This window comes from Cuculus canorus, chromosome Z (assembly GCF_017976375.1).
Source record: "Cuculus canorus isolate bCucCan1 chromosome Z, bCucCan1.pri, whole genome shotgun sequence".
Lineage (NCBI taxonomy): Eukaryota > Metazoa > Chordata > Aves > Cuculiformes > Cuculidae > Cuculus > Cuculus canorus.
Genome location: NC_071441.1, coordinates 15128136 through 15142501, shown reverse-complemented (window position 1 = coordinate 15142501; position 14366 = coordinate 15128136). Strand labels below are relative to the sequence as shown.

The 14366-nt window shown below is 37.7% G+C and overlaps 1 protein-coding gene across 7 annotated transcripts in view; it reads left to right on the top strand.

Annotated features, from left to right (window-relative positions):
• The window catches only part of SMARCA2 (SWI/SNF related, matrix associated, actin dependent regulator of chromatin, subfamily a, member 2), a 113123-nt gene that overhangs the window by 30835 nt on the left and 67922 nt on the right, over nt 1-14366 (top strand). For all 7 annotated transcript variants that reach the window (XM_054054375.1, XM_054054370.1, XM_054054371.1 and 4 more), the window contains 6 exons: nt 259-508; nt 5367-5493; nt 6726-6899; nt 7125-7298; nt 10100-10270; nt 14066-14119. In XM_054054375.1, the coding sequence (XP_053910350.1) occupies nt 259-508; nt 5367-5493; nt 6726-6899; nt 7125-7298; nt 10100-10270; nt 14066-14119 (950 nt within the window). The remainder of the gene's footprint in view (nt 1-258; nt 509-5366; nt 5494-6725; nt 6900-7124; nt 7299-10099; nt 10271-14065; nt 14120-14366) is intronic.

The window sequence follows — 14366 nt, the reverse complement described above, 5'->3', positions numbered from 1 at the left end:
AAGGATAATGAGCCAAAGGCAGAATTAGGTCCTACACTTGCATGAAATCAGTTCTAAAGCCATTTTAGTTTTTCTGACGCTAGAATTAAAAGTCAGCAGGGATGAAAGTAGAAATCACATTCATTGTAAAGTTTCAGGTGCCTTTTCTGGTAATTTTCAGTATTTATTTTTGCTTCGCGTCTTGGCTTCAGAAACCATCTTCATTTTCTTCCTGCATTCTATATTTCATGTTATGAATAAGTACTTTTTATGATTCAGGCCAGGCACCAGATATGAGTGTCTCCAACACGCAGCAAAAGCTTCCCGCACCACCCCCTAGTGGGAGGCCTTCTCCTGCCCCTGCTGCTGCCCAACCTACTGCTGCCATGCCTGGGCCTTCTGTACCTCAGCCACCGCCTGGACAACCTTCACCCATTGTTCAACTGCAGCAAAAGCAGAATCGGATCAGCCCTATCCAAAAGCCACAAGGATTGGATCCTGTTGAAATACTCCAAGAACGTGAATATAGGTAAAAGTGAATAACAAGATTCAAATGCATGTGCAGATCGTTGTTTTTCACTTTCTCAACTGACATTTCTTGTAATCAACTACTGTAGTGACAATAGTATGAACTGAGTTTCCAGTGAGAAGCTATGTCAAAAAGTGTGGAGACATCAAAGCAAACAATGATGTAATTCTGCCCTGAGTTATGAACTGGTAAAGCATATGGAGACAGTATCATTGCAAACCAGTTAAGTTTAAAATAGCCTGACGGACGTTGCTGGATTAGTGTATTACTTGGATGCTGCAAGCACTGAAAGTTAGGAAATCAGTATACTTTTATTCTACAGAGAAACCTCTTCAGTGCAGAAAGTTTTCAGAATTAGAAGCAAAAGGGAAGTTAGTTTTCTAAGAACAGTGAAGGTCAAAAGGCTGATGAATTAGTGGCTACAGCGAAATCAAATTTTTTTAGTGGTGGTGTGGTTAACTGGACTACCAAAGAGCAGAGAGAATATTAAGGATTTTTTTTATAAAACAAGCTTACCAGGAAGCATGATCTTTAACCGTTGCCTCCTGAGTGCCCTAATGATTTGGTGATTTGTATTCTTTACGAAGCATAGAGGATGACGTTTCTTGTGGTGTTAGAAAGAGACTTCTTCCCTCTATTCATCAACAAGGCTATTAAACATTTGACCCTGAGAATTTGCCGAGCTTGATCTGCACCTAAATACGTTTGTGATCATTATCTGTCAGAGGATAACTGCAGTCAGCATATTTGCTTGGTTTGGACTGATGATGCATCTTCCAGTCACTTTAACAGTCAGTCTGTAGGGAAAGGTAGCCAAAAAGGTTGGTGATTTCACTGAAGACTGGCTTAATGACTTCTGTTTTACAGAGGTAAAACATTGGGAAGTGGTTTAGTGGTTTAGGATGCAGTGCCATGTCCAGAATCTAGGCCTTGGTCCCAGAAAAGCTCTGACTTTTCATAGAATATGATGCATAAGTAATTTATTGGCATGTTATTTTGGTCATTTTGTCAGTCTTACTCTTCTTACCTTAGGACTGAATGGACACAGCTGTTTCAGTGTGGGCAATCACTGTTTTCTAACATGTTTTTCAGAAAGCTTGTAGGACGTGCCATTACAGGGTTCCACAGTTGCTCTGATGGAAGAATTGTAGCACTAACCCGAGTTTTGTGGGAAGGTGTGAGCTTTCAATCTGATTAAGTGAGGAATTCTTGAAAATTACAGATTGGATTTACGTAGTGGCTATACTGGTTTTGATTGGGATAGAGTTACATCTCTTCGTAGTAGCTAGTATGACTGTGTTTTGAAGTTGTGATGACAATAATGTTGATAAGACACTGATGTTTTAGTTAATGCTGAGCAGTGCTTTCCCAGCATGAAGGCCTTTTTGGCTCCTCACATCACCCTGCCAGCAAGTAGGCTGGAGGTGCATGAAAAGTTGGGAGAGGGCACAGATCGGACAGCTTTCCCCAACTGACCAAAGGGATGTACCATAACATACAATGTCATCGTGATCAGCAAAAAAACTGGAGGAGAAGTTGGTGGGTGCTTGCTGCTCGGGGACTAGCTAGGCATAGGTTGGTTGGTGGTGAGCAATTGTTTTCATGTGCATTGCTCGTTTTTCTTAGGTTTTATTTTCCTCTCTCTTTGTTATTTTTATCTGTCATTTTCTTACAAGTCTTTAAAAAATTCTATTTCTTTTTAATTAAGCTTTTTATCTCATCCCATTGGTTTCTCACTTTTACCTTTCCAATTCTTTCTCCGTCCCGCTGGCAGGGGTGCAGTGAACAAGCAGCTGTATGGCACTTAGTTGCTGGCCAGGGTTAAACTACAGCAGTGACATTGAAAGTGGTGTTTCTGGACTAAAGTTGTGAAGTGTACTGCTGGTGAGACAGTAATTTAGTGTTAATTCATGAGCTATGTGATAAAAAGTTAATTGCTGAGGTGTTTGGCAATGTCTTTTATTGTATACACATTTCTCAATTGTGTAACAGCAGACTTTTAGGGGAGAATACATGCTACTGCATATACAGTTCTGTTTCTTAACTGCTCATTTACATGACTTCTGTGTTAGAGCACATCTAACAGAACAATACTGTAAATGTCAAACACTAGTTTTTGCTGTTAAAAAAATTACATCTTTTTTTTTTCTCACAGATAGCAATTCTTTTTTCCTTTCCATGTTACTAGGAAGTTACATGGTTTGTTTCATCAAGTAATTAATCAAATAGACACTTAGAATTACGGTATAGCGTTCCTGTTCATTTACCATGTGCTAAATAGACCAGTACAAATGGAGAAGCAGCAATGTATCTATTAAGCAGGATCTGAAAAAGCTTTATATCTAATGAAACATCAGCAGATTGCTTTTTCTCCCGCAAAAGCCTTGAACTGATTATGAAAAAGGCTCCAGTGTATATATACAAAGAGAAAAAAACAATGGAGAATTAATTTTGCTGTCAAATTCACATGGTTTTGCCAAGAAGCTATTTGCAGCATATGTTGATTTGAGATGAGATTATATTATAATTGTTGTTTATCTCTGTGTGACTAAAAGTAGATAAAAAGAAATGTAGATATTTAAAATACTTATCAATGTAAGAAGTTTAAGTTACTCATGTGTGGAGAGCTATTAAACTTGTGTTTCTTGAAATCTAGCCAGAACGAAAAATTCATGCTGTGCTTCTATAAAACTCTCCTTAACACCTTCTTCAAAGTACTTCTTTTTAATCTGACTGAATAGATCTCTTAGAGCTAATAATAATGTGTGCAATTTAAAGTTGTTCTGTTATGTGGAAGGGCTTTTTTCCACCTTCTCATTGCTAATTAAACACAGTATGCTTGCCAGTGTTCTGTAGATTGCCTATGGTTTCTTTCTGTTATCTATAAAGTCTCTTCTTAAGTATCTTCATTGTTTACTGCATGACATCCGTACTATTCAGGCTTGAATGTGCAAGCGTAACCTCTGTTGTTGACCTCAAATGAAGATGCGTGGATCACTTGTTTTGCAGAGATACCTGTGTTGTAGATACACTATCCACTTCATGGATTAAGATAAATTACTGAACTGCAAAGATTAATTAAATATATCCTTTAAATGGTGAGATTATATCCTTCAAGTGCTTGTAAAAAGCGTACGGGAAACTTCTTTCTTTCCATTCTGTTTACCTAATAGTTATTATTATTTTTTCATGAAGATACTGGTAGTCCAACACAGTGCAGTCATTCTCTTTAAAACTAGAAGGTGGTTGTGATGAGAAACACCTCAAGTAGTTGTTGCATTTACTTCAGTTGGGATGCTATTGAGAAATTATTTAAAAAATCCTGCTGATAGCTGAAGAAAATATTGCTATTGCTATTATTGCTAGTACCCTAGGCAATATAATTAGTACCAGAGGATCACGGAATGGTTGAGATTGAAAGGGACCTCTGGAGATCATCTAGGTCAACCGACCTGCTAAAGCAGGTTCACCAACAACAGGTTGCACAAATTGCGTCCAGGTGGGTTTTAAATACCTCTGGAGAAGGAGACTCTACAGGCTCTCCAGTTCCAGTGCTCTGCAACCGTTAGAGTAAAGAAGTCTTTCCTCATGTCGAGGTGGAACTTTGTGTGCTCTGCTTTGTGCCCATGTAGTACTGTGGGCTCCGCTTTATGCCTATGGTACTAATAGAAAAGCCAGAAATAAAGTGCCAAAATGTGTTGCTTTTTTTGGTTTATGTGTACTCTATCTGGCTGCTGTTTTTATTATTCTTCCATGTGTATGCTGCAAATTTTCACTAGTATTTAAACTTTTTTTTGACCAGGACTTTATTTTAATAGAGAATAGACTTGAGTTTCAATGAGAGTTTTCTGAGGTAGTATGTGTACTGACTTAGAAATATTGATTCTTTTTCCTGTTTCTTCCTTCTGGCTGGATTATAAAAGGAAGATAATCACCCATAAAAATGTAGAAGTGTCATTATTTGCAGCTCAGTGCAGACCTCTGTTTTGCTGTCATTTCAACATATGGAGGAAACAAATTGGAGGAAAAGTAATCCTGGAAATACTAATCTGGTCATGGTTTCAGGAGTAGCATTGCAGCTGTTTGGGGAGTGAAATAGAATAATGAATCATAGTTGTAATATATACTTACGTCCATGTATTTATAAGCAACAGGCAGGCACCCATCAGTGATTTAGAACAGTATTTTCTTTGTACATCTTGGATGTTTTTTTAATATGGATGTATAACACTACATCATATCTCCAAGAAAACCTCTTAATTATCAAGATTTTGGATCCTTAGGTACACTAAAGTCTCTTCTTAATAACTGGAATGCTTAGTTGCAGGTGAAGTTGTAAAATAATATGGACTTTTTTTAGTGTAGTCATTTTGAGAGAACAAAATATGCCACTGTCATTTTCTGAATGAATAATTTTTCTGTGGGAATCATGAACTGCTCTGGACTTGGACGAGTATCTTTTCCAGTAGCTTTTACTGGAACTTTCTCTTATTAGGGAGTAAGACTTCTTGATTTACTTTTCAGTCTGTATGAAAAACTTAACTATCCTAATTCTCCTTCAGTTATTCTTGAGGACACTAAATTAGCCTTCTGTATAGTATGAGTAAAAATTTCCGTGTTGCTTTTCATGTATATACTTCTAGTAAAAATTAAAAGAAGAGCCAAGGGGTATTTTCGTTACTTGGTAATTTGTTTTCAAAGTGAAGAAGGATACCTAATGTCATCTCTGCAAAATTCTGATACAATTAGTAAAAGCCACATTAATGCCTGAGATACATTGCCTATTTTTACTACATAATTTTGATAACCACTTTTATAGATTTCTTCTGACGTCTTCTTCAATTTTCTGTTACCTTAGGCTTCAGGCTCGAATTGCTCACAGAATCCAGGAACTAGAGAACTTGCCTGGTTCTCTGCCTCCTGATCTGCGAACCAAAGCTACAGTGGAGTTGAAGGCACTTAGGTTACTGAATTTCCAGCGCCAGGTAATGCCTTTTACTTCAGGAAAATTCTCATAGTGTCACAGCTAAACATGTTCTTGTAGCAAGGAGTAAACTGGCAAGAGAGTTTGTGGCAGGACTGAGCCTAAGTTGGAGATTTTTGCATGAGGGCAAACTTGACCAATAAACAAGTCAGATATGTTTAAGTTAGATTTTATTTTTGTTTATTTTGTTAATAAAAATGTGCAGGTGTTATTTTTGCTTTCTGCTTTATTCTTCCAGTCTCAAGTGTAACCACAGAACTTTGTCTTCCATAATGAACGTGACCTTGGCACAAAGACAAAACAAGAGCTGGAATAGGATAAAAACTGCTTTTTAACACAAATCCCAGTAGACACATCTTTCTGGACATACTTTGTATTTATGGCTCCCTTTGTTTTAGGAACAGTTGTATGTTGATGTTGTGTGGTATTTCTCTGTGATCTGTTTTCAGGATTTCCATGGTGGCATACAAACTTTCAAAATTAAACATAACAAGATGATACCTAAGATAAAAATTGAATGTTGACTGCATGTATCAGCAAATTAATTTCAGAAACTGCCAGACTCTCAGTGGGCCTCTTGCCATCAGCTTTTCCAGCTAATTTGGAAGAACAAAGATGTGATTTGGCAGGTCAAGCAAAAATACTTCCTGACAGAAGCCTTGGCAGTAGTTGCACCGTGATGTCCAAGTCTTCCTTCCTTCTGCCCTTGGCACTGCTTAGTAATGATGTTTTGTCAGAGGTCAGATGAAAAGCACCAGGCTCTCCCTACTCCACTCCAGGGACTGTGGCTATACTATTCTAAGACCCTAACGTTTACCTCTCCCTGCTATCTGCAGCTGGCATTGAAACAAGTGGTCAGCTATGTTCAAGTTCAGCTCTAGAAAGTATATATATAAACTTTGTTCATTCATGTTTTACTTCAATGGTATAACATCTTGGCTAGCCCCTTTCAGTGCAGCAGAAGAGTCATTTGCAGCATCTTGTAAAGAAGGAAGAAATTACGATTAAGAGTAATTAAGGCTTTGGACCATCTTGTGGAGGCTGAAGATTAGGGAGACATAGCTGCTACAACCTTATAGGTGCTGGATCTTTTCAGAACTGTATGGAAAGAGAAGGCTGGGACATCTTCTGGACTTCTGCTGTTTTGCTCTGCCATACCAGTGTTGAAAGTTGTTCCTCTGTGTAATAAAAATGATTTGATTCTAAATGTCTCTTTTTTTTTCCTGCTGGCAGCTAAGACAAGAGGTAGTAGCCTGCATGCGTCGTGACACAACACTGGAGACAGCATTGAACTCCAAAGCGTACAAACGAAGCAAACGCCAGACTTTGAGGGAGGCCCGTATGACAGAAAAGCTTGAGAAGCAGCAGAAGATAGAACAGGAAAGGAAGCGTAGACAGAAGCATCAGGTATTTTGACCTAGTAGATGTCACCCCATGACGGAAATGCACCCTCGTTTGCTGTGCGGGTCTTCCATATTACTTATTTTATTTATCTTTGGAGTTTCTAAATCGAAGAAAGCTCCACATCATTTGATAAGTAATTGGGGAAATGATAAGGTTAGAACTTTTGTATTCCCAATTTCAAATCCTGTGCGTTGTCCAGTTGTCTGCACTAACTTGTTCTCTTTCTAGGAATACCTGAATAGCATATTGCAGCATGCTAAAGATTTTAAAGAGTACCACCGATCAGTTGCTGGGAAAATTCAGAAACTTTCTAAAGCTGTGGCAACTTGGCATGCCAACACTGAACGTGAGCAGAAGAAGGAAACTGAGAGAATTGAGAAAGAAAGAATGAGGAGACTAATGGTAAGGAGCAGAAGGAATATGGTTAATTAAAAATGGTAAGAGGAAGGAATATGATTAATTTAGCTGACGTTACATACTTTTTAATATTTAGTATATAGGCTTAGCCACACCCGTATATTTCCTTTGCAGAATAAAGTTTCTGTGATGCAATAAGTATAAATCTAAAACCGCTGCAGTTTGATTATGTGTATTCTGGTTATGGTAGTGAATGTGACACTATTCTTTTTAGCATATAGCTGTTTCTATTATTTTTTTTAAGGATTTGGATAAGTATAATTGTTTTTTCCATCAGTATGAAAACTTACAGAGCCACGTTTGTGTAACATCGCTTAGTCTTACTAGCTATAGATACTAACATTGTTATATAATTATGAGAGTAACAGTCCATCGTATAAATACTGGACTGTGTTTTATTTCTGTGTTTATAGTTTTGAAGATACCATATGAAGAACTTGCTCATGTCATTCCTCTGCAATGTGTACACAAAGCTGATTTCTCATGCAGAAATACAAACCCAATAGCATCTTGAGAATCAATAGCAGTCAGTTCTATACATTAATGTTCCAGGGCTGTACTCCTTCTTGCTGTATGATAGTTTTTTTCTTCCTTGCACCTGCATGATATCAGGTGTGTTGTGCTTAGGACAGAGTGGAATGGATTTGTGCATAACTGTCGTTTCAGAATGTTTATTAACAGTTCATTAATGCTAGTAATTTCACATGTAGGAGTGGGCATTGATATGATTTTAAAAGATACCATGAAAAATACTGAACGTATAAAGGCAGTACCTTGGCTAGATTATGATGATTGTGCATTCTGTAATAATAGTAATGATAATAATAAATTCTAAAAACTTAGGGTTTTGAACACTACAACTGAATTTTACAAGCTATTTTACAAGCCTAGATTGAAGATTACAGCTCTTCTTGCCAACCTGCTGCAGTTCTGGTGTCACCACAAAGGCAGCAGATTTTTTTTGTCTCCCAGAATGGTGTCTTTTAAAGTAATAATCTTTAAAATATTTCCTACCTGAGTTTGGTTTTATAAGGCATTGTATACTTCCTTTGTTTGATATTTTAGTCAAAATTGATAAAGGCATCTCTGCTGCTTCCCTTGTATTTTTCTGATGTGCTCAAATGCTGCCTTATATTTTCATAACACAGGAAAATAACTTTGCCTGGTATGCCTTACCCTAATAACACATTTAGTGCTGTTAGGGTAAGATACAGAAGTTGTCAGAGTGACTCAGAGATATGGCTTATCTGGTGAATCATGTCTCTGATAGTGACCTGGATCAAACATGAAATAACACTAGAGTAGAAAATGGATAGATAATCTGCCTGAAAGGAATTTTTCTTGTAACAACTAGAAGGAAAAGATTTTTATTCGTATTGGAAAAAGGACTAAACACAAGTTTGCGTCCTGCTCCCTTGTTCTTCCTCTGGGTTTGGGTTACCTGTGCTTCATGTCTTTGAAAATTCAGTCATCTGTGTGGGAGACTCACCAAGCATTTCTGCTTTGGGACATTGTAATCTGGTGTGATTTTATGTGACTTTTTTTTTCCCCCCCCCCTTACCTGTCATAACTGCTGTAGATTTTCTAGTCATTAGTCCACAGGAGTAAGAGATACTTAGAAGCAGAGTCCTTGAATCCTAGACTGACAAGGAGCTCTCTAGTCCCATTGCCAACTTCCAAAGCAGTGTCAACATCAAGGTCGAAGCAGGCAGCTCCAGGCTTTTTTCAGTCATTTCTTGTAAACCTCTAAAGCCAGAAATGGCACAACTTCATCTTCAAACTTGACTAGAGCACCCTCCATCCATTCCTCTGGCTCACTGATTAGAGAAGTTAAACACAACATACCCTAGGATAGACCCCTGTGGTATGTCTCTTCTTACTGTCTCCAGATAGAGTAACATCTTTCACAGCCGTGCCGAGAAAGGACTTGGGGGTATTGGTGGATTAAAAGCTGGACATGACCCAGCAATGTGTGCTTACTGCCCAGAAAGTCAGTGGTATCCTGGGCTGCATCAAAAGAAGCATGACCAGTAGGTGGAGGGAGGTAATTCTGCCCCTTTGCTCTGATGAAACCCTACCTAGAATACTGCATCCAGCTCTGGAGTCTTCAGCATAGGAAGGACATGGACGTGTTGGAGCATGTCCAGAGGAGGGCCACGAAGATGATTAGAGGGCCAGAGCAATTCCTGTATGAGAGAGTCTGATAGAGTTGGGGTTGTTTAGCCTAGAGAAGGGAAGGCTCCAGGGAAACCTTATTGCAACCTTTCAGTACTTAAAGGGGATGTAAAGGAAGGATGGAGAGGGACTCTTTATCAGGGAGTGCAGTTGATAGGACAAGAGGCATTGGTTTTAAGCTGAAAGAAGGTAGATTTAGATTAGATATTAGGAAGAAATTCTTAACTGTGAGGGTGGTGAGGCACTGCAAGACGTTGCCCGGAGAAGTCATGTATGCTCCTTCCCTGAAAGTGTTCAAAGCCAGTTTACATGAGGATTTGAGAAACTTGATGTAGTGGAAGGTGTCCCTACAACAACAGGAAGTTCAAAGTAGGTAATCTTTAAGATGCCATCCAACCAAAACCTTTTGGTGATTCTGTGATTCTGTGACCCATTAGCACAAATGTATGACCCTGTTGCCCTCATAGTCCATTTAATTTTTTACCCACCTCATTTACCTACTCAGATCATAATGACTTAACTAAGATAACACATGATTATTGACATAGGAGTTAGTTAATGTTCGTTTGGAAACATTTCTGTCATGGCTGATTTCTGTTTTTTATTACTAGGCTGAAGATGAAGAAGGCTACCGTAAGCTGATTGACCAAAAGAAAGATAGACGCCTGGCTTACCTGTTGCAGCAGACAGATGAGTATGTGGCTAACTTGACTAACCTCGTATGGGAGCATAAACAGGCACAAGCAGCCAAAGAGAAAAAGAAGAGAAGGAGAAGAAAGAAGGCAAGTAGTTACAGCTGGTATTTTTAGGTTACCTCTTCTTCAAATCGAATTTTTATGTTGATAAATGTAGTGATACACAATAGTTATACGTGCACCAGAGTATCTAAAATCATCAGCAATGGCAGGTTTTTAGCAGTGAGGGAGCTAGTATCTCTCCATTGATATATTTAAGAAATTTGTTATTGCTAATTCTGAAGGTGGTGGGAAGAAGGCAAGATTAGAAAATTAACATTGATTTGCTGATAAACTTTTTACAGGTAAAATTGCACAAGATGTGCAAATCAGCATTAAAGTACTCAAAAAGGATCCAGAATTAATTGGACAAAAAAGGTGGGAAGTCTGGTTTGTGTTGCTGTTTCTTACAGGGTAGCTTCTTTAGACCTCCACATTCTGCATTTTGTAGGACCATTGGAAAGGACTAGAGAGAGAGAGAGAACTTTGGGAGGTTTGTTATAGCAAATGAATATTCTGCCACTAGTATTGTTCATTGTGCATTCTTACCATTTAATTGAAGCTTTCCAAAATTACCTTTCTTGTATGAAGTATTTTACCCTGTGAGAGAGGCTTGTAGAAATGGAACAGTGCTAGTTTTGAAAACAGAATTCTGTGTGTGGAATGATCATTAGGTAATAATTTGTCATTTTTGTGACATCTGAGTACCTTTTGTTTCTTGCAGGATGGCTGAGAGGGTTTTTATACCCTATTTCCATTCCTAGTTTACTAGTAATTACTGATACAAATATGAGTATTATATTTACAGGGCTTACAGGTAGCACTCTAAATGTGCTAATAAATACCAACATGTAACAAGTCCTGATTTGAGACCTATGTGGTGTAAAAAATGCTCCATGTTTTCTCCTATCAGTCTTCAGAACCTTTGTACTTCTTGTTGAGAGTATGTTCTCAACATAGGAACAATCACCTGCCTACAAAGTTCAGATGTAACTTACACAGTGTTCTTGGCCTGTATTACCAGTGAGAACAGCCCTGATTTGTACATAATTCACAGTAGAGATCATCCTTAGTGAGATAGTGTGTGGAGTAAATGCACTGCTCTAATAAGAAATATTAATTCCTTCAACAATCCGCATCTGTGGTATGATTCTCTTTCTATGTCAGTTTAGCTGAAGAATATATGAAGAACAGAGTATCTTCTGGCTGTGTCAATAAAGACATAGTTTTCTGTCACTGAATTAAAATGGAAATATGCCCCATAAATATTTAGCGCTTCTAAATGTACCAGCCTAAAACTTAAAAGGAAGATTTGCAGAAAAAAAAAAAAATCTCAGCTTTGTCTTCATCATCTGCAGGTTTTTTTTTGTAATTAAGTTATTCCACTACATCTGTCAAGGGTATAGGGGTACATACAAATATTAGTCTTTGTTTTAATGTATAATTCTATAAATTCATTGTTGCTTGGTGGCAGCACTCATTGAAGCTGGTGAGCACTGTGTATTTTTCGAAGTCATGCAATTTTAATACTTACCCTTTAATGTTTTGTGATGCAGGTAAAACATTTAGTCTACTAACACATGTAGTTCAGTGGTTTGTACTTGGGGACAAATAAGAGAAGAGCATTCTTAGGACTTTCTTCTAGAAATGGCAGCAAAGAAGTAGATGGTGAAATACTTCTCATCTTTGCTAGGCTCAGATAATATAATATCCCAATGAAGTCTATATTCTTAGAATAAAATTTCAGATTTGTTCATTTCTTCTCTGTGAGACAGTTTGGGAAATCTTTATGATAGAATTTCCCTGTTTTTTTTAGTTTTTCTCTGTTTGCATCTTCTGTGTCCAGCCTCCTATTCAGCTAGTGTCTTGCATCCTCCTCACTGCGGTCATGGATAAAAAAAAAGCAAACTTGAAATGATATTTTCATCTGATCAGCCAGTTTAACTTGCTATGTGGCCTTTTACCTTTACCTGTAATAGTGTTTCAGGTTGTTATACAGAGAAGAAAATGTAGTTTCCTACTTGTATGAATTTGGTATTTCTGTGTCAAGCATTTAATTGTCAAGATTTAAGATGCCTTTGCATTGCCCAAAATACAAATGCAAGATACCTGTTATTTACATTTATCTCCTTTGTAACATGCTTATGCTTTCCAAAGTAGTTTTTAACTATAGGTTGTAAATGCTTCTGCTCTCACAGCAGGATCTGGTCTTTTGCACAGTGAACAGCACTGATGCTTCCTGCTTATTCACAGTGGATGTTTGAGTTCTAAGGTTCTTTTCATTGACTGTAGCTAAGCTATGATAGATAGTCTTTATATATTGGAGAGCAGTCTCATGTGCAAAAGGATGGACTCCTCGCCTTGTTGTTCATCCAAGGAAGAAATACCCTCAATCAATTTAGCTTGTTTAGCTGAGGCCAGATACGTGCAGTCCTTATCCTGCCTCACTCTGTTCTGAGCATCAGCTGTTGTTGCATTGAGCAGAACCAATGAGATTTGTGTAACCCGGTGAAGTGTTTATAAACCTCTCCTTCAGGTTATTTTTTTGTCTATTGAAGTATATTCTGTTTTGTAAATATTTTAAAGGTTTTACATTCTAATCTGGAATGAAGCTTAGACAGATTTCTGAGTTTGGTAATACTAGTGAAAGGGTGGTTAATCCAGATAATTAGGCATGTATCCTGAAGTATGAAGGCTATGTAAAAGGAACAGAATAAGCCTTTTAAAAATGTAGAATTGGCCTGTGTTTGCTGCTGCATGTTCATTTGACATTCATGCCTTGGAAAATTGACTTAAATGGCAAAGGCTCAGGGCTTGATCTGAAGCAGATATTGAGGATCATCTCAATATTTGGAAGTGCAGCTATTCCTTAAGTATACTTTTTTTAAAAAAAAGACACAACTAGACTATCTAAATTTATGACACATATGAACAATACTTGGAAGTTGTTTATCTGTGAAACACAATTTAAGAGATCTGTTCTTGTTGTTAGTCTGATCTGTTTATGTTGGTAACCAAAATAAAACTGTGCGGTAATACTACAAACCCAGAACTGTGACAGAGGCACAAGCTGAATTCTATCATTCCTAGCTTATTGCCTGAATTGTTTAATGAAGTTCTGATTCAGAAGCAAGCTCTCTTCCATTTGCTCATACCTGACTTTTTTAAGTAGGGTAAATTGGCACAGGCTTTGACGAAGATACTACTTATTTCTCGGAGTGGTTCCTGGGGAGGAAAAAAAAAATCTATCTTATTCCAGCTAAGATCTCCAGGGTTCTTTTTGTTTGTAATTTGACCAACTGTGGTCTGGACTTAATTGAGATATAGTGCAAACAACTCCCGGAATACCCCTTCTAGTTAGTTGTCAGACCGGAAAAAAACTCTGGACAGAGCCAAAATAAAAATGCCTGCATGAATATGCAATCTGTGATACCTGGTGTCATCTCCAAAATGGACATTAAGGCACTTGAGAGGAAATAAGTAGTAAATCACACAAAAATTAATGACTATTTTATTTGTATTAGCACTGCCTGTAAGCTACTGAGCTCTAGGTCTGGACCAGGAATTCAGTCGGCCAGCTGTTTTGTAGGTGCGGATTTATTACTGTGACTAGACGTGTTGTGGGTACCCGGTTCAAGCTAGTAAATGGTTTGTGTGTATGGTGGTAACTCTGTGCCTGTTTCTACTTACCCATCCATATCTTTAATTATGTGCCTCCCTCGCTCTTCAGAAACAGAGTGAAAAGAGTGAAACATATTCATGGTCCAAAATGTTTAAGTCTAAAGTATTCTCCCTATTCTTGTAATCTGACCGTGATATTTTTCACTTCTTCATTTGTTGTAGAAGGCTGAAGAAAATGCAGAAGGAATGGCATCTGGTCTTGGTCCTGATGGAGAGGTATGAATTTAACAAGGTGTTTTAGCTTAAAAAGTTTCGGACCACAAATGTTCTAAGAAGAGCTGGTTTTTATAACCAGGAATAAAAATTATCTACATTAACATTTATACTAACCTGTTTCTCTTTAGAAAGTTGAGCACTGGAAGAAAAATACATTAATTCTATCCCTGAATATGCTGAAGAACCCTTCTAAGCTTTGTTATGTCCTTAAAAGCAAATGTTACTCATGCAGTCTTTGTGTGTATTT